The sequence below is a fragment of the Bufo gargarizans genome, chromosome 5 (genome assembly GCF_014858855.1).
Source record: "Bufo gargarizans isolate SCDJY-AF-19 chromosome 5, ASM1485885v1, whole genome shotgun sequence".
In the NCBI taxonomy this organism is placed as follows: Eukaryota; Metazoa; Chordata; class Amphibia; order Anura; family Bufonidae; genus Bufo; species Bufo gargarizans.
In genome coordinates this window covers 213509735-213535954 of record NC_058084.1, presented here as the reverse complement: position 1 = coordinate 213535954, position 26220 = coordinate 213509735, and the positions used below count along the sequence as shown (strand labels likewise).

The following is a 26220-nucleotide window of genomic DNA, read 5'->3' as shown; positions in this document are numbered from 1 at the left end:
CTCACTTCCAGGTCCACAATTCCGATCCCGAAAAAAATAGAACATGTCCTATTCTTGTCCGCTATTGAATAAGCATATTCTCTTAGTGCCGGCAAAATGCGGAACGCACATTGCCTCTGTCAGTGTTTTGCGTATCAGTGGATCCGCAAAACACACATGGATGTGTGAATGGACCTTAATTATGGTGAGGCCGATGCCCACCGCAGGGCATTCAACGTACAAGCGCTCACCATTGATTTTAGCAAAGGACAATGCTCACCAGCCAGCCGGAGCTGAAGGAGGATCGTGACATCACAGTGGAGGGGTCAGGCTGTATGGTGCAAAGTGTGAAAAGTTGCAGATAAAAATGTACTGACCCAAAACTAAAACATAAAATATATAAAACTTCCTATAGAATACAGAAATCTTTATTTATGCTCCAAGGTGCATGTTATTCAAAACACAATGGAGGAATTCCTACATTCTCAACAAAAAAATATGTATAAAAAGTACCCCAAAGTGGTTCTAATCGAAATTACAACCTGTCCTGCAAAAATATAGCTCTGTTGCTGGAAAGAAAAAGAAAAAAATGGAACAAAGTCCTCAAAAACAAAAATACAGCCACAAAATGGGATATTTTTTAAAACCATCCTAAAATCTAATTGTGAGAGGTACATACCTTATAGGAATAAAAGGTTAAGGAACAAGAAAAAAACTATGTTGATAAATAGAATTGTAAAGAAAATGACAAAAAGAAAGCATTTAAAATCACTAAAAACAGTAGAGGAGCAAGGAAGCATTGAAAAACTATAAGAAAAAAAATAGAATATGTAAAAGGCAAATCAAAGCAGTCAAACTAGAGACCGAGAGATTAATTGCTAAAGATAGTTAAACTAACCCTACAATGTTCTTCAATTATATAAATGGTAAAAAGTGAGGGGGGAGTTGCTGAGAGCGATAAGGAGAAAGTAAAGCTATTAAATATTTTTTCTCCACTGTATTCATTGAAGGAAATAAACAGTCAGATGAAATGCAGAATGTAAAAGTAAATTCCCTGTCTGACCCAGGAAGTACAGCGGTGTCTTAAAAAGAGAATAGACAAATCGCGGGGACTAGATGGCATACACCCCCGTATCCTAAGAGAATTAAGTAATGTCATAGCCAGACCCATACTTCTGATATTCAAGGACTCTATACTGACAGAGAGTGTTCCACAGGATTGGCGCAAAAACTGAGTTTAACATCTGTCGCTGGTAAACTGTTTGAAGATTTTCTAAGAGATGCTATCTTGGAATACCTCAATGAAAATGAGCAAATAACGCCATATCAGCATGGATCAATGAGGGATCTGTCATGTCAAACTAATTGAATCAGTTTTTATGAGGAGGTAAGTTCTAAACTTGACCGTGGCGAATCAATGGATGTCTTATATCTGGACTTCTCCAAAGCATTTGACACTGTACCACATACAACGTTAGTATATAAAATGAGAATGCTCGGACTAGGAGAAAATGTCTGTATGTGGGCAATTAACGGTACATACTCAGATTGGGTCACTGTCACTAGTGGGGTACCACAGGGGTCAGTATTGGGCCCTATTCTCTTCAATATATGTATTAATGATCTTGCAGAAGGCTTGCACAGTAAAATATACATGTTTGCAGATGACACTAAACTGTGTAAAGTAATTGACACGGATAGAGGACGGTATACTACTACAGAGGGATCTGGATAGATTGGAGACTTGGGCAGAGAAGTGGCAGATGAGGTTTAACACTGACAAATGTAAGGTTATGCACATGGGACGGAATAATGCAAATCACCCGTACATACAAAATGGTAAAACACTGGGTAACACTGACATGGAAAAGGACCTAGGAGTTTTGATGAACAGCAAACTAAGCTGTAGAAGCCAGTGTCAGGCAGCTGCTGCCAAGGCCAATAAGATAATGAGTTGCATCAAAAGAGGCATAGATGCCCGTGATGAGAACATAGTCCTACCACTTTACAAATAATTACTCAGACCACACATTGAGTACTGTGTACAGTTCTGGGCTCCTTTGAACAAGGCAGACATAGCAGAGCTGGAGAGGGTTCAGAGGAGGGCAACTAAAGTAATAACTGGAATGAGTGGACTACAGTACACTGAAAGATTATCAAAATTAGGACTATTCACTTTAGAAAAAAAAAACTGAGGGGAGATCTAATAACTATGTATAAATATATCATGGGTCAGTACAAAGATCTCTCCCATCATCTATTTATCCCCAGGACTGTGACTGTGATGAGTGGACATCCTCTGCGTCTGGAGGAAAGAAGGTTTGTACACAAACATAGAAAAGGATTCTTTACGGTAAGAGCAGTGAGACTATGGAACTCTCTGTCTGAGGAGGTGGTGATGGCGAGTTCTCTAAAAGAGTTCAAGAGGGGCCTGGATGTATTTCTGGAGTGTAATAATATTACAGGTTATAGCTACTACAGATGGGTTGCTGATCCAGGGAGTTATTCCTGCCTGAATGGGGGTTGGGAATGCATTTTTCCCCTTAAAGGGGTTGTCCAGGTTCAGAGCTGAACCTGGACATCCCTCCATTTTCACCCCGGCAGCCCCCCTGACATGAGCATCGGAGCAGTTCATGCTCCGATGCTCTCCTTTGCCCTGCGCTAAATCGCGCAGGGCAAAGGCATTTTTAGGAGTTCCGGTGACATACCGGGCTCTCTATGGGGCTGACAGGCAGCCCGGTGACGTCACCGGCACTGATGGGCGGGATTTGGCTCTGCCCTAGCCAGTAAAACGGCTAGGGCAGAGCTAAAGCCCGCCCCTCAGAGCCGGTGACTTCACCGAACACACTGCTGGGCGGAAGTTACCGCCCGGCAGTGTGTTATTGAAAACACAAGAGCCTGTGCCCTGCGCGATCTAGCGCAGGGCACGGGAGCGCATCGGAGCATGAGATGCTCCGATGCAAGGCTCAGGAGGGCTGCCGGGGTGAAAATAAGGGTATGTCCGGGTTCAGCTCTGAACCCGGACAACCCCTTTAAGTGAGGAAAATTGGCTTCTACCTCACAGTTTTTTTTTTGCCTTCCTCTGGATCAACGTGCAGGATAATAGGCCGAACTGGATGGACAAATGTCTTTTTTTCAGCCTTATAAACTATGTTACTATGTAAAAAGTGAACGGGAGCAGCACTGCTGAACCAGCTCTGTCCACTATGCACAAGAGACTGAACTGTAGTCCGGGCGCCGAAGCAAGCTACTGCAGAACAGCTGATCGCTGAAGCGGGGTGTCGGACCCACACCGATCAGATATTGATGACCTGAGGGGTGCACTTAATACATTCCCTCATTTGAATTTCTTTGCCTTAGGCCCCTTTCACACGAGCGAGAATTCCGCATGGGTGCAATGTGTGAGGTAAACGCATTGCACCTGCACTGAATCCAGGCCCATTTACTCCAATGGGGCTGTGCATATGAGCGGTGATTTTCACGCATCACTTGTGCATTGTGTGAAAATCGCAGCATGTTCTATATTCTGCATTTTTCACACACCGCAGGCCCCATAGAAATGAATGGGGCTGGGTGAAAAATCACATAGCATCCGCATGCAAGTGCAGCTTTAATGTGATTTTCACTCATGATTGCTAGGAGATTATGTTTGTAAATTGATTAAAGTCAATTTACTGTATTATTTTTCATTATAACATGGTTATAAAGGAAAATAGCATTCTTAATACAGAATGCTTATTAAGATGTTGCTTGAGGGGTTAAAAAATTAACTCACCTCATCCACTTGATCGCGCAGCCAGCATAGTCTTCTCTCCTCTTCTTTGTGGACCTGCAAAAGGACCTTTGATGACGTAATCGCGGTCACCGCGTGGTGAGCGGGATTACATCAAAGGTCCATTTGCAGGTCCTCAAAGAAGAAAGAGGACGATGCCGGCTGCGCGATCAAGTGGATGAGGTGAGTTAATTCTTTATTTTTTTAACCCCTCAAGCAACATTTTACTAAGCATTCTCTATTAAGAATGATATTATTTTCCCTTATGACCATGTTATAAGGGAAAATAATAACATCTACACAACACTGAACCCAAACCCAAACTTCAGTGAAGAAGTTCGGGTCTGAGTACCACATTCAGTTTTTTATCACGCGCGTGCAAAACACATTGCACCCCCGCGAGAAAAACTGAACGCAACGCAATTGCAGTCAAAACTGACTGAAATTGTTCGCACACTCGCGCGGGTTTCCCGCAATACACCTGGGACGCATCCGGAGCAAATCCGGGACACCCGTCTGAAAGAGGCCTTACAAGTGCATAAATCTAATACATGGAATAGAAGAAGTGGACTTGCAAACAAATAACGAACATAGCCTAACTTTATGAATTGTAAGAATGCAGTAAATGCGTGAACTCCTTCCTATACACACAAACTTACTACACATGTAAAAAGAAGACGACATGAACTTACTACTGCATGTAGTACTGTCGTGCATATACTTGTTGCCACCACATCATCTGTAAGGGGGTGAAGGCTGAATAAGCAGGAAATCCCGCTGGTGGTGCTTGTGCAGGAAGATTTCCTACAGATCTAAGGAAAGTATAGCTGTTAGTCTGACATTAAACAGGGTTTCCAGATGTGTAAAATAGATGGTCTCTCCTTAGGACAGATGGTCTGACTCTTGGCACCCACATGTATCAGTCGTTCGGCAGGCTTACTATTTGTACTGCCGAACTCCATACTTTTAGTAGCTGGGGTGCAGGGTAATGCAGCTTTGTGCCATTCAGTTGAGTTTTCTGTTGTACGAACAGTGTCCAGACTGATGTAACAATGAACAGGTTGCAACACTCACCCCTCTGCCAACGGCTGATTGTGGGGGCAGCCAAGAGTTGGATCCCCACCTATTTAATATATCTAAGAGCGTATTCTTAGCATAGACCATCAATTTTAAAAAGCTCAAGTAGAAAATGCAAAAAGAATCCTGTACAGCGGTAGTAAAAAAAAAAAAAAAACTGCACGCACATCATTATACTGGACTTACGGTTGTCTGTTGTATGGAAATGAGTGGTTGTGCATGGCATCTGTATATGTATGAGGATTATGGCGATGTCGTAAGTTTTCCTCGGTTCTAGAGTTTGATGGTGTGGATGGCATATCTCGGCTCGCAGATACAGGGAGAGATGATCCTGAGTGTTCTGAATTCTGTAAAAAGAACATCCGAATTTAGAAATGACCGACACGTGGTAATAAAAAAAAAAAATATATATATATATATATATATATATATATATATATATATATATATATATATATATATTAAAAAATTGTAAAAAGGTTGCACAAATAATAAAAAAAAACTAAAAAACACAAAAAGAACAGAAAATTCTCTGGTTTATTAGTGTGACTGCTCTTACACTACAACAAAATGGCCTAGCTGTTTTAATCCCCTGTTCACAAAAGAATCTTATCTCTCACCAGTACATCTGTTATATGCCCACATTAACTCATTAGCGCCTATGACACTGTTGGCTCTGTTACATCATTACATTCAATAGGCACTTGACACACTTATATAAACCAGCCAAAGCAGTACTGCAGTGACATAATGGATGACTTCAGCCAATTTCAGACATATATCTAATTCACTGCCAGTCGCTTATCATTCCTCACTAATCTCCTCTGTGCTTCTTATGCTTGACTGGATAACATATAGCAGACATCTTATCTGTCCTCATTTCATGTAGTGACCCAAAATACAAGTCATTACGCGCAACAAAAAAAAGCTTCCCCACTTGAAAAAATATAAAATCAAAATCCCTAACAGGCAGTCATGAGCAGTTCTTTAGGGCATGTCCTCACAAACCGGTCAAAAACCCACTGTGGACTTCACCCTGCTGCATTTAAAGGGGTGACATCTATGGCGAAAATCTCATCCATTTTGCTGCAACTGTATTCTGCTGCTGATCTTCAGCCTACAATGCAGAACGGAAAATCTGCGGCATTTCCGCAACGTGTGAACCAACCCCAAACCCACATGTACATGGTGCAGAAAATCTGCAGCCTAATACAGTAGCAGATAAGACATTTTTCACGTAGAAATTGACCTGCAGTGCGGATGTCAATTGTTTGCAAGGAGATTCAGTGAAGATGTCATGGTTTGCAATGTAAAGGGTGTTATCTGGTAGCACATGCAGACTTTGGTGTGGAAACACAGAGAAAAACGCAAGAAAATCCAAGCAGAAGCTCAGCATAAACTGCAGTGCTGCATGCATGCACCCTTACGCTGGGTTCACACCTCAACGTTCGGTATGGAGCGCTCTGTATGCGCGATTGTACCGGCATTTGCAATCGCGCATACAGAGACAAGCGAGCACACATTGTCGCGCGTTCCCGAAAGTCTATGTACGGGAACGCGCGACAAAACGCCTCAAAGAAGCTCAAGAACTTTTTTTGAGCGTCGGGCGTTTTACAGCGCGATCGTACGCGCTGTAAAACGCCCAGGTGAGAACCATTCCCATAGGGAATCATTGGTTTCTCCTTGTTGAGCGTTTTACAGCGCGTAGGAACGCGCTGTAAAACGCTCAGGTCTGAACCCAGGGTTATAGTGCAGGACCAGGAGGAATTTCAGGCGTTTCGCCTATCCGACAACTTACTGATCTACTGCTGGTGTTGTCAGTTGCAGCGCTCTCTCTGCTGGTGCTTGGTTTGGGGGAATTTGGTGGGGTCCTGGAGGCACATACTAAATGAACCATGTGATATTCATCTTGCTGAAATGAGAAAGAATAACAGTCTAAGGGCCCCATTCACACAGTTTCTGCCACACTTGCCACAGACCCACAGCGGCTTAGCTCCATCGCATGCCACAGCTTTAACCGACTGTCGTACAATGAGCCATTAATAGATACATCCTTGACACGGTCCCGGCTTTTATCGGCTGGGCCTTAAAGGGGTTGTCTCACTTCAGTAAGTAGCATTTATCATGTAGATACAAGCCACTTACTAATATATTGTTATAATCCATATTGCCTCCTTTGATGGCTGGATTAATTTTATACACTGCTCTTTTCCATGGTTACGAGCACCCTGCAATCCATCAGTGGTGGTGATCGTGCTTGCACACTATAGGAAAAAGCACTAACCTATGTGTGCACCTATGGTCCAGGCCACCAGAGAGGCTGATGCTTTTTCCTATAGTGTGCAAGCACAACCACCACTGATGGATTGCAGGGTGGTCTGTAACCATGGAAATGAGTAGTGTATAATGTGATGGAAAAATGAATCTAGCCATGAATCACAATACATTAGGAAGTGGCTTCCATTAACTTTCTCTACATAATAAATGCAACTTACTGAAGTGAGACCATCCCTTTAAACTGCAGAGCTGCCTCCCACTGAAGACAAAGGGAGGCAGACACCATGCAGCCACCGCTGGAATTTTGGCGAAGTGTCCACGCCAAAACTCCGGGGCAAAATCTGCTGTGTGAACAGCCTCTTAATCAGAAAAATATTACACACGAAAAACATCTCAGATCACCTCACTGTTGGCGATTGTACATGCAAATGAACTGCCACATTCAAATGCCACAGGGTGAACAAAAAGCACAGCACTAATGCCAGTTCTTCTGACATAAGATCTCTTTCACCAATTTACAATAACCATCACTCGATAAGTGCTAAATACAGTCATACCTCAAGTTACAATATTATTTGGTTATGGAATGACCATTGCAAGTTGAAACCATTATAACTTGAGTCCATAACTCTATGGAAAACTGGTAATTGGTTCCAAAGTCCCAAAATGTCAACCCGAGATAAGAGAAAATGCAGATATAAGAAAAATAATATTCTGATAACTAAGGCATACAGGTCCTTCTAAAGAAAATTAGCATATTTCTTTAAAAAAAAAAATGGGGGTGGCCCCATGTTGTTTTTCTATTGAATGCATACTGTAAAGGACTCTGAAGAAGCTCCCATCCTCATCATAGAACGTGATTTCCAACTTTCCAACTTACAGCAGCTTTTCCTGACTGTTCTATGTAAGGACTTGCTTTATACAGGTCCTTCTAAAAAAAATTAGCATATTGTGATAAAGTTCATTATTTTCTGTAATGTACTGATAAACATTAGACTTTCATATAGTTTAGATTTATTACACACAACTGAAGTAGTTCAAGCCTTTTATTGTTTTAATATTGATGATGAAGATTAACTCTAAACACCTGCAAAAGATTCCTGAGGCTTTTAAAAACTCCCAGCTTGGTTCATTACTCAAAACCGCAATCATGGGTAAGACTGCCGACCTGACTGCTGTCCAGAAAGCCATCATTGACACCCTCAAACAAGAGGGTAAGACACAAAGACATTTCTGAACGAAAAGGCTGTTCCCAGAGTGCTGTATCAAGGCACCTCAGTGGGAAGTCTGTGGGAAGGAAAAAGTGTGGCAGAAAACGCTGCACAACGAGAAGAGGTGACCGGACCCTGAGGAAGATTGTGGAGAAGGACCGATTCCAGACCTTGGGGGACCTGCGGAAGCAGTGGACTGAGTCTGGAGTAGAAACATCCAGAGCCACCATGGGCTACAGGTGCCGCATTCCCCAGGTCAAGCCACTTTTGAACCAGAAACAGCGGCAGAAGCGCAGGACCTGGACTACAGAGAAGCAGCACTGGACTGTTGCTCAGTGGTCCAAAGTACTTTCTTCGGACGAAAGCAAATTTTGCATGTCATTCGGAAATCAAGGTGCCAGAGTCTGGAGGAGGACTGGGGAGAGGGAAATGCCAAAATGCCTGAAGTCCAGTGTCAAGTACCTACAGTCAGTGATGGTCTGGGGTGCCATGTCAGCTGCTGGTGTTGGTCCACTGTGTTTTATCAAGGGCAGGGTCAATGCAGCTAGCTATCAGGAGATTTTGGAGCACTTCATGCTTCCATCTGCTGAAAAGCTTTATGGAGATGAAGATTTCATTTTTCAGCACGACCTGGCACTTGCTCACAGTGCCAAAACCACTGGTAAATGGTTTACTGACCATGGTATCACTGTGCTCAATTGGCCTGCCAACTCTCCTGACCTGAACCCCATAGAGAATCTGTGGGATATTGGGAAGAGAAAGTTGAGAGATGCAAGACCCAACACTCTGGATGAGCTTAAGGCCGCTATCGAAGCATCCTGGGCCTCCATAACACCTCAGCAGTGCCACAGGCTGATTGCCTCCATGCCACGCCGCATTGAAGCAGTCATTTCTGCAAAAGGATTCCCGACCAAGTATTGAGTGCATAACTGAACATAATTATTTGAAGGTTGACTTTTTTTGTATTAAAAACACTTCTCTTTTATTGGTCGGATGAAATATGCAAATGTTTTTTGATAGCAATTTTGGGTTTTCATGAGCTGTATGCCAAAATCATCAATATTAAAACAATAAAAGGCTTGAACTACTTCAGTTGTGTGTAATGAATCTAAAATATATGAAAGTTTAATGTTTATCAGTACATTACAGAAAATAATGAACTTTATCACAGTATGCTAATTTTTTTTAGAAGGACCTGTATAAAGCAAGTCCTTACATAGAACAGTCAGGAAAAGCTGCTGTAAGTTGGAAATCACGTTCTATGATGAGGATGGGAGCTTCTTCAGAGTCCTTTACAGTATGCATTCAATAGAAAAACAACATGGAGCCACCCCAAAAAATAAAAATTTGAAGAAGTGATCAAAAAGTCATGCACACTCCAAAAATGGTATAAAAAAAAAAATGATACAGACTACGCTGTAAAAAAGGTACTCTTAGGCTACTTTCACACTACGCATACGCAGACCAAAAAGGACGGATCTGGCATTGCGGTATTTTTAATGCCGGATCCAGCACCTGATCTGGAATTTTTGACGGAGATAATACCCCAGCCTGCTGCAGTATTTTCTCCGTCCAAAACGCCGTTCAGTGACTGAACTGAAGACATCCTGATGCATCCTGAACTGATTCCTCTCCATTTAGAATGCATTGGAATGAAACTGATCAGTTTTTTTCCGGTATTGAGGCTCTATGACGGAACTCAGTGCCGGAAAAGAAAAATGCTAGTGTGAAAGTACCTTTAGACAGATATACAAAAAGTAATTGGGGTGAGAATATGGCAAAGTTTTTTTTAAAGCATTAAAACAAAAGAAAAACTATAAATATAACAACAACACGTCAGTTTTACCGCAAAGGGAGCACCGTGAAAACAAAACCCATAAAACTATGATTGCATTGTTTTTTTGCATCCCATAAAGATATTTTTTTTTACAGTTTCCACTACATCATATGGTTGTGTCATGAAGGGGTTAAAAGTTATGTCCTATGCAAATTATAGGGGATAACCATTAGATCTGTGGGGGTCCTACCACTGGAAATCTCACCGATCAATAGCCCCCAAATGAATGGAGCAGTAGATGGGGCATTGCAAGGGAGTTACAGAAAAAGCATTAACCCTTTCGCTACCAGCGCCGTAGTGATAGGCAAACATGGCAGCCGCTCACCAGTGCAGCGAGTGTCATGGCCAGCAGGTCTCTGCTGTTTCAAACAGCAGAGACCCGCAGCTAATTACCGTGACTGGCAATAATGCCGATCACAATAATTAAAGCCTTTAGATGCCATGAAGAAGTGAGATCACGGCATCTAAAGGGTGAAAAACCCAGAAGCTCACGCTTCCAGGCTTACTCTGTGGCCAATGAAGATGCCTGTAATTGATTTAAATGCGCTTCATGCTGCAGGCCAACATAAGAAATGAGAAATAGTAATAAATGCATTTTAAAAATCCCTGATTGTTCAAACTTAAAATATGGATTTTGTACGCTCACATACAAGCTTCCAAAAAGTATGAAAAAACATATATATATATATATATATATATATATATATATATATATATATATGACTAAAAACGCCCGTACTATTAAAATATAAAAGTATCTTTTAAATACAGTAAATGGCATAACAGAAAAGGGCCAATTTGCAATTTTTTTCATTTCTTCTCTTACCCCAAAAAATTTAATAAAATGTGATCAAAAAGTCATACACTCCAAAATGGTATCAATAAAAACTACAGATTGTCCCACCAAAAAATTGCCCCCATACAACTCAGTAGATATAACTATAAAAAAAAAAAAAAATTTTTAAAAAAGCTATGGGGGTCAGAATATGGTAATGTGAAAAATTTAGATTTACACTATTTAGACAAAAAACCTATACATATGGGGCATCGTTGTAGATGTTCTGACCCACTATTGCAAACTATAGCCTGGTATTCATTTCCTCTACATAATAAATGCTATTTACTGAAGTGAGACAACCCCTTTAAAGGTCATTTAGTTGTAGGAAATCATCTAAGCTTTTTTTCAAAACTGTCCACTGTTCCTGCTGTGACCACGTCCTGAGGAAGTCTATTTCACAGATTTGGGGTCCATTCACACGTCCATAGTGTATTGCTAATCCGCAATACACCCAGCCAGCACCCCCATAAAACTGCCTATTCTTGGTCGCAATTGCGGACAAGAATAGAACATGAAGAACATGAAGATCGGTGCCGCGCTCCGGAAATGCGGATGCAGACAGTACAGTGTGCGCTGTCTGCATCTCTTCTGGCCCTATAGAGAATGAATGGATGCGGATTCGTTCCGCAACGGATCAGGACCCATTCTACGGACGTGTGAATGGACCCTTACAGTTCTTACAGTAAAGAGCCTTGATGCTTCTGAAGACTGAACTTTTTCTTCTCCAGTCGGAGGCTTTTGATTAGATTTTACATGGAAGAGCTTTCCACCATATTTTTTATGCGTCCCATTTATATATTTGTATAGGTTAGGGACAGTTTACATCACTGTTATTTTCCTGTTCTTCTGATCCTGCAGAAGTAAGAAAGAAAATGGATCCTTAAAAAAAAGAAAAAGAAAAAGAACACAGATCCCGTGCATCAGTTAGGCACATTTGGCATCTGTTTAGACTATTTCCATCTGAAATCCATTTTTCTAGATGGAAAAAACTGCAGGAAAAAACTGCAGGAAAAAACTGCAGTACTGCATCCAGTAAAGGTGATGTAATGCCTCCTCTCAACATTAAATTAATTTCATTCTTTCCTCTTTACACAGGGCGACATAGCAGTCGGATGTAAGCGTTCCTTCCCAGCAATCGCCTGCTTGTCAATGAAGACCACCGCTTTAGCATGCAGCGATCTCCTCCACAGTATGGGCTAATGCCATCGCTCGTCCCTGACTGGTTGTTTGCCAGCGGCAGAGGCTGCTCACACAGTATGATTTGCTGCCGTGAAAAGACGATTTTTGTGTCCACATTAATTATTTTTTACCTGGGTAATCGGCAGCATTATTACAATGCTCGTTAGCGATTAACCTGCGGATTCTCGGCCCGTGTAAAGGGCCATTAATGCCTATGTACACCTTTAGGGGCATTTTTTTTATTATAGCATTGTACTTATTTTGAGTTAATCATTTTTTCAATTGGTCTTTATTAAAAATTTTGAGCACTTTTCACTGTGCATGGTGCTCTAGTAGCAGGATCTGAATTTTATCTCTGTTCCGTCAGGCAACTCAGCTGATGGGCTCCTTATTTCTGACCTTATAAATACTCATAGCTCAATTCTTCTCTTACTGATAAGCATGTGGCTTAAATAAGTGTTTATGACAAAGTGAAAGTACCAGTCACACAGCTAGAAAAACAGTTAACCCTTTGTGACAGAAAGGCTCAATATTTTTAATAAAGATCCATTGCAAAAATGATTTTTGTCCCTAATCAGTAATATTTTTCATGGGATAACCCCTTTCAAGTCATTGTAAATGTTTAGCAAATACTATAGAGTTCTAAACAGATTATTTATTTGGGGGGGGGGGGGGGGGGTCGTCTGTAGCATAAAGATACTATCTGAAGTTTCTGGATCAAAACACTTTGCAGGCAACAAACTCACAGGTAGAATTAGGAAGGCATAGCAATATTCTGAATACTTACTTTCCTGAGAACATCTTTCAAACGCAAGTGATCAAGGAGGAGTTTGCCAGAATACACAAGCCTTTGATCCTTGGTTTGCTAGAGGAAAATAAGTCTGACGTTACAGATAGCACACCAAGTACGACTGATTCTATGGCAACAAATAAAGCATGGTACAATTACTTCATAACAGTCCAACAAAAACACTAGTGTATAGTTGCCAATGTTTGAGGAAATTTAGGGTATTTGGGGGGGGGGGATGCTTGATCCACAAAAGCCAGGGATTTGGCTCTAGTTTTAGAACTCCTGTATTTTACCCCAATACGACCTGTTGTTGTCTTTTTACTCCAAGTAATAAAAATCTGAATTCCCTCCACACTCCAGTAAAACACTTTCCCCTAGCCTGGAGGTAGACACAGGTGTAGCTGCCAAGCTCATTACTGTGGGGATAAATACAGGGCTGAAATGCTCAGTGTCAGAACCTCAAAGCTAGTTGACTTGGTGGCTGAGTGAAGCCTGATCTCCCCTTGTTTTGTGAAATTAGCGAGGGGAGGAGACAACTATGTTTAGGTAGCACCCAGACGGGCAAGGAGCTTTGTTGTTTATGTTCTGTTTGCCATGAATTCACTCAAGTGTATAACTTGGATGGAAAAATGACGATTACTCTTACCGGTAATTGGATTTTCCTGAACCCACAACAGCACCTCGAGCACAAGGATCCACCCCCAAAGACCGGAAACCTGAAGTACAAAAAGGCAGAGGCTTTCCTCCCACTTCAGTATGTCTTTCCAAGGATGAGAGGAACTCTTCCAAAAATTATTAGCATCAAAACCTCCAATCAAGTTATGTATATATATTTTTGCACACCTGTGAAAAATTTGCACCAACCACCAACACAAACAGGTAAGGGAAATAAGGGTGCTGTCGTGGGTTCAGGAAAATCGAATTACCGGTAAGAGTAATCTTAATTTTTTCCATCAGCAACAACAGCACCACGAGAGTGGCTAACCAAGGAGACCCGTAGGGTGGCTTGACAGCAGAAAGCACCTTAGGAGCGAAGGTTAAATCAGAAGAAGAGTCTAACTGTAACCGGTAATGTCTGTAAAAAGTGGTTGGAAAAGACCATACAAGACGCTTACAGATATCTTCAAGAGAGATAGAAGCCCTCTCAGCCCAAGAGGTAGAAATAGCTCTTGTAGAATAGGCCCTAAGGCCTTCTGGATGAGACTTTCCTGAAGATGAATAATGTCAAAAGATATTGCCAAAGTATTTTTAGATGCTGTATGACCTTTACTTTTTCCCAGAAACAAACATCGAGGAAGATTTCCTCCAGTCTTTAGTTTTGGACAAGTACTGTATCAAACATCTCCTAACATCAAGACAATGAAAAGACTCTTCGTCATATGGAGGCCCTTTATCTGCGGATGAAAAATCAGCCCCTGAGACAGAAGGTTGTGGACTTCCGGAAGTTCCCATGGGTCCGTCACAGAGCAACTTTCTTAAATGTCTATATTTACTGTAATGGTTGGGACATTGTATATTTGAATAGTGATGCCTGTCCTATTGTCCCCACGTGTGTATTGGCGATTTCCCTTTGTCCTGAGAGATAATTGAATTACTCCTCGGTTGTCTGCAGGACAGAAGACATTGTTTAAAACTATGTATTCTCCTGCCTGTGATAATTACATCAAACCATTGTGTTTAAACTGTAAAGCTGTAAAGGATTGGCTGCTAGGTCATGTCCTCAGTTCCCAACCAGGTCCACGGGGGTGGTAACCTTGTTGGAAAATGTGTATAAGTCAGTCAATGCTTGTGTGATCAATAAAGAGTTCCTGCTTTACATTCAACATAGAGCCTCGTCTTATGTGTATGGGGATTGCTATACGCTGTATACTCCCCTGGCTATAACTAACTCCTAGCTCTTGTAAGAGCTGTTCCTGCTCTCTGGAATTAGGAGAGGTTCGCCCACTGGAGGCTGGAGCCTTGTCGTAGGTCCAGGGTGGGTAGGAGACGGTGAGACCTCAACCAAGCTTCGGCGGTTCGTGGGGTCTCCAGCGCTTACGGTGTTAAGTGGAGTTCTTGGAGTCCTCGGGAAGCACTAGGAGCATCATTCGACGGAGGTACCCAGTCGGGGTGCCAGGAGATCAGTTACAACTGGGAATCAAGGGAAAAGGAGGGAAGGCATAAGCCAGAGGGAAATTCCAACTGTGAAGGAAAACATCCAGTCCACATGGGAATCCTTCTGGAGACAGGGAAAATAATTTGTTCACTTTCTTGTTCTGACTTTTAGCAAAAAGGTCTATTGAAGAGAGCCCCCAACTGTCTTTTTGAAAATCCTCTGATTTAAACTCCACTCTCCCTGGAAAATCAAATGACCACTTAGAAAATCTGCCTGAACATCTTCTGTCCTCTTGATGTGAACCACCGAAATAGATCTTCAATTCTGTTCGGCTAACTGGAGAATCTCACCCATCATTAGCATCAAACTTCTGTTCCTGGTACCTCCCTGTTTGTTTATGTAAGAAACTACAGTCCTGTTGTCTGACATGACTTTGAGATGTCTGTTTGATACTAACTGGAGAACTTCCAACATCGCAAATTTCACTGCCATTAGTTCTTTCATATTTGAGGAGGCTGACTTCAAACTGCCCCTCCATAAACCCTGAATGGACTGGTTTAGAATATGAGCCTCCCAAACCCAGGGGCTTGCATCTGTTAAACACAAAAGATCCTTCTTCCTCCAAGGAGCCCCCTGAACCAGATTGTCCTTTATCAACCACAATCTTAGATTTTGTAAAGTACTATCCGATATTTCTATCTTTGTCTCTAGGGATTTTTTGCCCCCTTCCCATGCGGCCAGCAAGTCCCCCTGCAGATCCCTGGAATGAAACTGGGCCCATACAACAGCGGGAATGCAAGATGTCAGGTTTTCCAGAATCGACATACCTTTTCTCAAAGATATCTTTGGGTTTTCGGTCAAGTCCTGTTTTTTTCCTCTTAGTTTTACAATCTTCTCCACAGAGTCCGTGTACTACAGGGTCCAGGAGTAACCCCCAAAAATGCTGACTGAGGGTTCTCATCTTGATTTTTCTTTGTACAGAACCCATCCCATCTTCTCCAGAATCTGAGACACCACCTGTACTGCTCTTCTGCAGGACTCTGGTGTTTCTCCTACTAGTAAAAAAAAATAGTTTAGATAGGGGATAAAAAGAATGCCCTCTCTGATATGAGCCCCCATTTCTGATATCACCTTTGTGAACACAGTTGGTGCCATTGACAGTCCAAAAGGAAGGGCCCGAAACTGTAGATGTCTGACGACTCCCCCTACCTTTACCGCTACTCGGAGAAACTTTTGATGAGGCTACATGCACACGAGCGTGGTGTGTTTTGCGGTCTGCAAATCGCGGATCCGATAAACACGGATGGCGTCCGTGCGGAATGGCACGGACAGCCTTTACATATAAATGCCTATTCTTGTCCGCAAAGCACGGATAAGAATAGGACATGTTATTTTTTTTGAGGGGCCACAGAACGGAGCAACGGATGCGGACAGCTCATGGAGTGCTGTCCGCATCATTTGTGGCCCCATTGAAGTGATTGGGTCAAAAAACGGCGGCTCGGATGCGGACCAAAACAACGGCCGTGTGCATGAGGCCTAATCCTGATGAATAGGGAGATGAAAATGGGCATCTTAAGTTCAGTACCACCATAAGCAAATGGGAAAGAGAAGATTTATATTTTTATTTATATTTAAGCTGATCTTATAGTCTCCATTTAGAATTTTTTTTACGAGCATGAAACTATTTAGTTTTTTTAAATTTATAAACAGTCTGGTTTTCTCACCAAAAAGAGAGGAGAATAAAAACCTTCCTCCTGACCACTCGGAACCATTATTAGAACTTTCTTTTTTTTATCAACTCTAGAACCTCTCATTCTAAAGTCGTTTCCCCTCCAGCAGTTCTTGTGACCACAAACCTTACCGGAGGAGAACGAAATTCCAGCTTTAATTCCTGACCTATGGTGTCTAGGATCCAAGAACTGCTGGAAACTTGTTGCCATGCAGGAAGAAAATTTGCTAACCTTCCTCCTACATGCAATATGGTGTCATTGCTGGTTGTACGTTTTTATTTTTACCCAAGGATTGACTGAAGAAAAAAAACAAAAAACTTCCGCCTCTCCTTTGTGACCTAAACTTAAATTCCTTGTCTCTTTATCTCCTTCTCTACTACCTCAAAAGGGACGGTGAAACCTTCCCCTAGAAGAAAAAGCCTGAACCGGAAATATTTTCTTGTCATCTGCTGCTTTCTCTAAAAGCTCATCTAAAGCAGAACCCAAAAGATACTCTCCGGCACATAACCCCCTTTTTTAAAGTAAATCTCAATTCCAGCCCTTTAGCCATAAAGCCCTACGGGCAGAAGATCTAGCTGCTAACCTAATATAATCCGCCGAGGCATCCGCTAAACAATCTGCTGCTTTTTTAATGGTGGGAATCCCTGCTAAGATTTCTTCCCATTTGTTTTTAATCTGTCCTCTAATTCTGAAAGCCAAATAATTAAGGAATGGGCAGTACAAATGGACACAATAGAGGGTCTAAAAGGAAGATGTAGAAGCTTCTTAGGCCCCTTTTAAGAATCCATCCGCTTTTTTATCTAAGGGGTCTCTAAGAGAACCCATGTCTTTAGAGGGAAGACACTACCTCTTAGTCACTTTATAAATAGCTACGTCTATCTTAGGTGCTTTATTCCGAAGCTACTTGGGAAACCTTCCACAGTAGGATATGTTGGCTAATCTTTCAATTTTAACATCAGTTTGAGGGTTTAGTAAGACGAGTGCACCTGTCTTTGCTATTATTATATTGCTTTATTCCAAGAGGCACAATTAGGGCTGCAGCAAAAGATTATTTTAGCAATCAAGTATTCTACCGATTATTTTTACAATTAATCGAGTACTCAAATAAGAAAAAAAAGAATCCACTGTCATCAGACCCCCTGCAATCAGTCCCCAACACCCTTCGTTCTCCCCTGTGCAATCAGCCCAAGTGCATCAGTTCCCCCCAGTGCCATAGTCTCTGCTCCCACCCCAGTGCCATAGTCTCTGCTCCCACCCCAGTGCCCTCCTCCTGAAACCTGGAGTGCACAGTCATTGGTTGCTATGAAGCTGTGCACTCCGGGCGCCCGGCCATAGTCGTGCCCTCACCCCCTCGGTGTCACCAACTTATATTTCCAGCAGGGGCGCCGCCGACACTCCATCGTTCCGCGCTGCTCTGGGCCTGACGTCACAGGTCATAGCGTGCGTATGTCAGGAGGTTAATGCAGAGCAGGACCATGGATGTGCTGTGGAGTGTCTGTAGGCCCCCTGCTGGAAAGGTGAGTATTCCAAGTGCATTGTGGGCCAGCAGGAGACCACAGAGCGGGAGCAATAGCAAGCGCAAGCGCTTCACCCCAGCTCGGCGATCACGTGACACAAATGAATCTTCGATGCAAATAATTAGCAGAGGATTTTTTTGTGTCGAATTACTCGATTTAATTGAATACCCGTTGAAGCCCTAGGCACAATCCTCTTCCGAAAAGGGGTATTTCCTTTTAGTATTTTTACAAATATGAACCCTATCCCACTCCTTTAATCAAAGTCCTTACATTTTTCGGGACTGGAAAACATCTTTGATGCCCAATTTCAAGACGCCAAACATAATATCCTGCACAGACTTAGGCTCTTTTGAATCTTCGATACCCATAGTTGATTTCACTCCTTTCAATAAACGATCAATATCCTCAACTGGAAAAAAGGGTCTTCCCATTTCTCTTTCATCTTCTCCAGAAGAATAAGATCAGACCTCAGAAACAGGGGTTTTCAAAGGAAGGAAAACCCTGCTCCTTTTCCGAGTCCAAGGAACACAACATTTCTAACGGCTAACCCAGTCTGGGCTTTTGTTCTTTTCGTACTCCAGACTTTTTGTGGCCAGGAAAGAGCTAACCTCGGATTTGACTAAAGACTGAAGATTTTTATAAAAAGACGGCGACTCCTCTGCCACAGTCTTGTCAATACAGCCCTGACAATTTATTTTCATATTCAGAAGACAAAGAACATCTGCATAGGGCACACTCTTTATTCCTACTTTTGGCTAAAGCCTTTTTTGGGATATTATATATATATATATATATATATATATATATATATATATATATATATATGTCCAGAAGCCCCTCACCCCCCCTTTTGCAGGTACCAGAGCTGAAGTGGAAGGATGATTGTCCACCTTATCTTTTCTTTCTTCCTCCATAATAGCTTGCCAGCAAGTTCCACGCTCCTAATCTGGGCCGTCCAAAGAAACCCACCAGGAGACGTTCACATGCAGTGTTAAACTCCCATCTTAGCTGCCGGCAGCTACATCACGATTTCGCGCTCTTTATGCGCCTCTTCTGACATAATCACTCATCGCACTATGCCACATCCGGCACATGTGCGTTCCAGGCCTTGTTCTCAGACGCCTTTACTTCCTGTTAAGACACCAGGCTTCAGGAAGTAACCGCTCCTCCCCTGGGCCAGGCAGAAAGATGCCTATGGTGCGCATCCACGACACCAAGCAAAATGCCTCCATAATGCTCCAGAGCCCTCAAGACCGGCTACCGCACCTCTGCCGGACCTCCAGCGCATCAAAACATGCCGCCAACCACCATTGAACGGGGGAACTGCAGGTAAAAAGGGCACCCAAAGGAGAAGCAATGCAGGACCACAGGCTTCCCTCAGAGAAAGGAAACCATAGTGAAGTGGGAGGAGAGCCTCCGCCTTTTTGAACTTCAGGTTTCCTGTCTTTGGGGGGCGGATCCTCGCTCTCGTGGTGCTGTCGTGGGCAATGGGAAAATAAAGCATTATTTGGACTTTTAACCTGTTGAAACCTATGTTGTGTAATTAGATAAAACTAGGTCAGTGGCTACACCAAACTGAAAAACCTATGGCTAGGTGCCCAGCAACTATTATTTTAAATATATATAATTTTTCTATTTTTCCTATTTATTCTTAATTAAAATGTCATTCATTTTAGTTGATCAACTATAACATTATCTTTAAATTTTGTATCCTTCTCTCGCTAAGTTTGAACTGGAAATATAATAAATTATTAACAGTATCATGTACATTGTGGTTAATACACACGACCCTTGATATTTTGAGTGCCTATGTCGTGTAATGACTGTCCTGGCATACAGGCACAGACCCGTCACATTGTCCAGGACGGGTTCACATCGCTGTTTAGTTTTCTGCGGTAACATCTGTCAATGCCGGATCCTGAGAGACAGCCTGCTGGAACTAATAACACTATTGTAAATCTAGCCTTAGTGTATTTTTTTATTGTCGATTTCTGCTGTAACTGGGGTTGTAGTCCCAGGTACAGGGGAATAAAACCTACGGGACCTTGCTGCAGAGGAGACCTAGGTCTAAGACCCAGCAGCACCTGCAGTCACCTGGAAGCCCAGAGATCATGTGATTGATAGGACAGGGGCAGGAAGCATCATGGCCAGTGAATGGGAGCTGAGCTTCAGTACGCCAGCATAGCATGCAACACAATGTACAGAGCCTTCTGCTTCCACTCCACACAGCGTTAGCTTCTGGCACCACAGCAGCCCAAAACTGCTTTTCAGAGAATAGGTCATTAATATACAGGGCATGGAGAGCCCCTTTAAAGCATATAAAAGCAAAAATGTATTGTGCCCCCACCAATGCCCTGAAGCGGTCATCATTGGGATACAAGCTTTTACTGGACATCTGTATTGCGAGTAAGCCACTAGAAAAGTGCTATGGACAGCCTTGGGAAGGAATCCGATTTCTCCACAGCTCCCAAGACTTTGCATTGAAATGAATTACCTCTGACCATATGGATAAAGGTTCTCCAGAATGTTCAGCTAGTTTAATTGAAGAGGGTAGTGGGAAACTAATCCGTAGTTGCTACACAGTTAGGAGTTGCCCAAGCACTTACAAAATGTTAAGAAATCTACCACAGATAGCAGTTAGTATGCTGCCCATTTGTACTGAGATATAAGGTGGAGTTTGTGATGGCTTTGGATGTTGGTGGGGTGGGGATGTAGAAAGTGACTACTTCGTACATTTTACTATAGCGCTCAATGGTCATACCACTTACATCACACAACTTTTTGCATTATCACTGTACTGTGACATCATTGATTTTTTCCCCCCCTATACTACAGGTATACTACATAAAGCATACATGGTGAGCTTTCTATTACTTCTGTGCTATGATGTCATCCTGTGCATTAAACTTGTACTATGACATCACTGTATACTTACTATGGTGTAAAGGCACTGCATAGATTATTCCTGTACTGAGATATCAGTGGGTGTTATTCCTGTACTGTGACATTACTGTGTACAGTTTCCCGGGGTCCTCCAGCCACAACTCTCCCCGGCTCCGTTCTCCTTGTAGGTGCGGGTCCCAGAGGTGGGACCCGCACCTATAAGACAATGGAGGCATATCCTAGCGATATGTCCCCATTGTCTAAGAAGGGATAACCCCTTTAACCCTGTTCTGACATCACTGTGTGCATTATCTCTGTGCATTAAGGGAGATCAACATTTTCATGGTCTTAATTTTCTGCTGAAGGTGGTTTTGGTGAAGTGGGCCCACTGTTATGTGTCATACCCCTGAAATCAACAGTACTCACTGGTTTGCTGGGGTAAACCTTAGAGAGATGAGTTTTAAGCTTCTCCACTGTCCAGTCTAGGAAGCAGTTAATGGTTTGGTCATCATATTTCTGATTGGGAGCTTTAATCACCAAAGTCACAGGATTATCCATCACAGATTGATCCATGGCAATGTAAAACTAACTTTCCAGGTCCGTCCTTTAAGAAACCCCCAGTATTTCAACAAGCTTGCGACATTGTAACATCACACTGTGTTTTGTCTCATCACTGCATCATCTCAGACTTCAGACGTTATGGCAATCAAGGTGAAGAAATGTGGAATATGCTGAGCAGCCCCTGGATACTGTAATACTGCCCATTAAGAGTCCGTTAAAAGAAGTTATTCCTTGGAGAGCTGAAAAAAAAAAAAGAAGAAACATTCCGTAATAGATCTTGAAATGTACCGTAGTTTTGAGTAAAATTCAAGAGACACGCTTATTTCTGCCAACACTCAAGAACATATTACAGAATGGGCAAAAGGGGCAGATGCCCAAATGCATCCACAGCCACAGATGGCGTAAAAGCTGGCGTAATGGCTCAAAATTTGGGGCCAAAAATATGGCGACTTTTTGGAAGGAGGCAGCAGCCATGTAACCTAACTTCATCTGCATAAGACCTTTAAAGGCTATGTACACCTTTGGAGGCAATTTTTGTTTATGATTGCATTTTACTAAAAAGCATTTTTTCAATTGGTCTTTATTAAAAATGTTAAAACTTTTTTTCTAGCTGTGTGACTGGTACTTTCACTTTGTGCCGGTCATACTGAGAAATCATAAACACTTAGCTAAAGGGGTTGTCTGGGATCAAAATTATTTTTTCTAAAATAGTTTACTCACTATCACTGATTTTTCCCGCGATGTTTTTCGGTATTTTTTACACTGCTGCATGGCTCCTACGGTCCCCCACAGATTGATGACATTGATGTTTATTTGTGTGATGACTTCCTGCCACACTGCACTGTGGGTCCCAGCGTAGCGCGGCATCTCCTGGTTTCTACTGTCTTTCAACTAGTCCCTGCACCCGCCATCCTCATACATATTCTGCCTCCTGCCGCACATCGTCCACTCCTCCATCTATCCGCCCCCCTCATACATATCCCGCCTCCAGTCGCACATATTCCTCCCCCATTAGAAAGATCCATGCACAGTGATGTCACCGGACCAGAGGGGCATGGCTTAGCGCAATCTTTGCAAGTCTAGTTACCTCCCCTCCGTGCGCTCTGCATAATGACTTAGACTGACGGTGATGTCACCGGGTTCCCTGCGAAGCGGAGGAAGAGGCTTCGCTCGCCTGCAAGGGACCAGATACGTCACTGATTTTGCAAAAATAGTCACTTCTGGACAATAATTTGCAGTATCAAAATGGGGCTTCAGAAATATGTGGTGCAGGTAGGACATGCATGTGTGAAATATGTATGTCACTCTAGTACTATTACAACAATGCCCCCAATCCCGGACAACCCCTTTAAGCCACATTCTTATCAGTAAGATAAGAGCTGTGCTATAAAGAGTGTTTATAATGTCAGAGAGCAGAGATAAAGAGTCCGTCAGCTCCCCCACTGACTGAAAAGAGGGAATATCCATAGGCCGCTACCAGAGCATCTCAGCCGTGTACAGAAAAAATGATTCCATATTGTTAAAGACCAACTGAAAAAATTATTTTTAGCTCAAAATGAGTACAATGCAATAAGAAAATGCCCTGAAAGGTGTACATAGCCTTTAAGACCAACCCTGCAACATCAGCAGCAAATTGGCTTTTAAATTCATGCTTTAGGCAGTGTTCACATTACCGTTTAGTTTTCAGTTTTTCTAATCCCATATTCTGGGCATCTATTGTGCTCATTTTGCATCCATTTTTGTCAGTTCCATCAGAGATCAGTTATGTATAGAACTCCTAATCACTAGATTTTTCTCCTGTCTAAAATAACAGATCTCAAAGGGAACTGACAAAAACGGAGGCAAAATGAGCACAACGGAAGCTCAAAACAAAGAATCCGTTTTTTTTATTTTTCGGTTCTCTTGACGGATCAGAAGAACAGAAAACTAAACGATGATGTGAACCCGGCCTTCGTGGCAAACTTTCACCCTTTGGTTCACGCTTGCTGAGAAGGCAGAGTAGCTTACTACCATCTCCAAAATGCTAAATACATGGAACTAGACTGTATGCTGCAATGCCGCTTACTGTATTAATCGTGGCAATCATATGATGACTAGGGTTGCTCTTAGGCAACCCAGAGGAACTCAAAGATGAAGGGATTCAGACAGCATATTAAAAATCATCCATGTTGTGGATGCAGGATTTTGTCTCCACCGGTCCCTAGGACCCGTGTCCTAGAAGTGCATGCACTGAGGGCTAGTGTGGAAAAACAGAAGTGGGAATTGAACTACTTGTATGGGTCTGTGGTCAGTCCGCTGCGGACATGGATAGCACGCAGACTTCAAATACGCCCGTCTGAATCAGGGCACATATATGTCACATGCTACTAAACTGCTGTACAAGAAATCACAAGAAAAGCAGCAAAACCTTAGGGTACTTTCACACTAGCGTTATTCTTTTCTGGCATAGAGTTCCGTCCTAGGGGCTCAATACCGGAAAAGAACTGATCAGTTTTATCCTAATGCATTCTAAATGGAGAGCAATCCGTTCAGGATGCATCAGGATGTCTTCAGTTAGGTCTTTTTGACTTTTTAGGACGGAGATAATACTGCAGCATGATGCGGTTTTATCTCCGTCCAAAATTCCGGAACACTTGCTGGAATGCCGGATCTGACATTTTTTCCCCATTGACATGCATTAATGCCGGATCTGGCTGTGAGTGTTCCAGCAAAAAGTATCCGGCATTGTGGGCTGCGCATGCTCAGACGGCAAAAAATTTGAAAAAAAATAAATGCTGGATCCGTTTTTCCAGATGACACCGGAGAGACGGATCTGGCATTTCAATTCATTTGTCATATGGACCATCTGACAAATGCCATTAGTTTACACGCGTTTTAACGGATCCGGCAGGCAGCTCTGGCGACGGAACTGCCTGCCGGAATCCTCTGCCGCAAGTGTGAAAGTAGCCTTAGTAAATTTGAAAAAGCCATATATACACTAATAAATCCCCCAAACTATTCACCGTCGGACCAAAGGGCGGCCAGTCCAACAATCGCCCGTCTATGGCGGCCAGTCCAACAATCGCCCGTCTATGGCGGCCAGTCCAACAATCGCCCGTCTATGGCGGCCAGTCCAACAATCGCCCGTCTATGGCGGCCAGTCCAACAATCGCCCGTCTATGGCGGCCAGTCCAACAATCGCCCGTCTATGGCGGCCAGTCCAACAATCGCCCGTCTATGGCGGCCAGTCCAACAATCGCCCGTCTATGGCGGCCAGTCCAACAATCGCCCGTCTATGGCGGCCAGTCCAACAATCGCCCGTCTATGGCGGCCAGTCCAACAATCGCCCGTCTATGGCGGCCAGTCCAACAATCGCACATCTATGGCGAGCGACCGGATCTGCATAGACATTGCAATGCAGAGTTTAACATTTCCACTAATTTTACTGTATTTCTATGGGGTGGCCATTGTCACTTCAGTTAAAGGTGAAGACCTCAATGCCATCATGATGGCACTGGACAGGCACAGGGTCCTCCAGTGCAGCAGTCTGCCTGTGCTCGGGAACTGCTGCATGCACCATTACCTTCTAGCTTCTTGTTGTCGTCTCTAGAAACCCCCTCCAGTTCCTTGTGTCAGCTGAGGGTCCCTGCCTCGGACACAGCTGCACAAACAGGGAGGTATTGTGGACAGTCGTCTAACGGAATTACGTCAGCAAACTCCACCTGAGGAAGAAGCGCAGAGCCCTCCTCCTCCTGGCCCGCCGTCATTCCCACACAGCACCGCGGCTTGTGTGATCGGCCACGCATCACAAAGGCTACGAGCGGCTGTGCTGCTGTACAGATAGTGAACGCTAGAGGGCAGCAGCGCATCACTGTCTGAGCTGTAATCACAGGAGGGCTGGGGAGAATACACGGGGCACTAGTCCCTGGTGCCGTGCGGATTATATCAGCCGTGAGGCGTTTTATTACACCATTATTATATGAACACGTCAATTAGTATCCATTGAGGAATAGTGCATTGAGATAATAAGGGGCAGTAACTTGCAATGCTTAATATACTTAAGATTTAGCACAAGTGATGGATATTTTCGCCTCACATGATACCTGCTGGTTCAGATTATAGGGGCACTTACCATGGAGTCACCAGCACCCCTCAAAAACTGAGCTTCATCAGTCTAAACAGAAGCTCAAATCTCTTCTGTCCACACTTCACCTGACATTTGTGCACAAATACCTCCTAAAAAGATACCACCCAGTTTCTCACCACACCACACCAACTCAGTAATAGTGCCCCGCACACTGACAGCGCCCTCTTTGTATGACACACTGTAAGTGTCCCCTCACAGTAGGTATTCCTAATTAGTGCCCCCTCACAATAATAGTGCCCCCTTTGGGCTCTCTACAGTAAGAATGCCTTCCTTGTGTCCCCACGTTCCCCCTTTTTGCCCCCTCACATTAAGAATGCCCTCTTAGTTCTCTCCTTCAGGGCCGATCCT

At 43.1% G+C, this 26220-nt stretch overlaps 1 protein-coding gene across 4 annotated transcripts in view; it reads right to left on the bottom strand.

Annotated features, from left to right (window-relative positions):
• The window catches only part of HERPUD2 (HERPUD family member 2), a 37145-nt gene extending 11514 nt beyond the window's left edge, over positions 1-25631 (bottom strand). The window contains exons 1-6 of one of the 4 annotated variants that reach the window (XM_044294774.1): positions 25309-25628; positions 21612-21985; positions 12958-13035; positions 6627-6740; positions 5015-5175; positions 4444-4563 (exon numbers count right to left, since the gene is read on the bottom strand). In XM_044294774.1, the coding sequence (XP_044150709.1) occupies positions 4444-4563; positions 5015-5175; positions 6627-6740; positions 12958-13035; positions 21612-21758 (620 nt within the window). In that variant the 5' untranslated portion in view covers positions 21759-21985; positions 25309-25628. Of the gene's footprint in view, positions 1-4443; positions 4564-5014; positions 5176-6626; positions 6741-12957; positions 13036-21611; positions 21986-25308 lie in introns of all 4 variants that reach the window. The other 3 variants (XM_044294776.1, XM_044294775.1, XM_044294777.1) reach the window with 3 other exon arrangements.
• Positions 25632-26220: the final 589 nt, after the last annotated feature.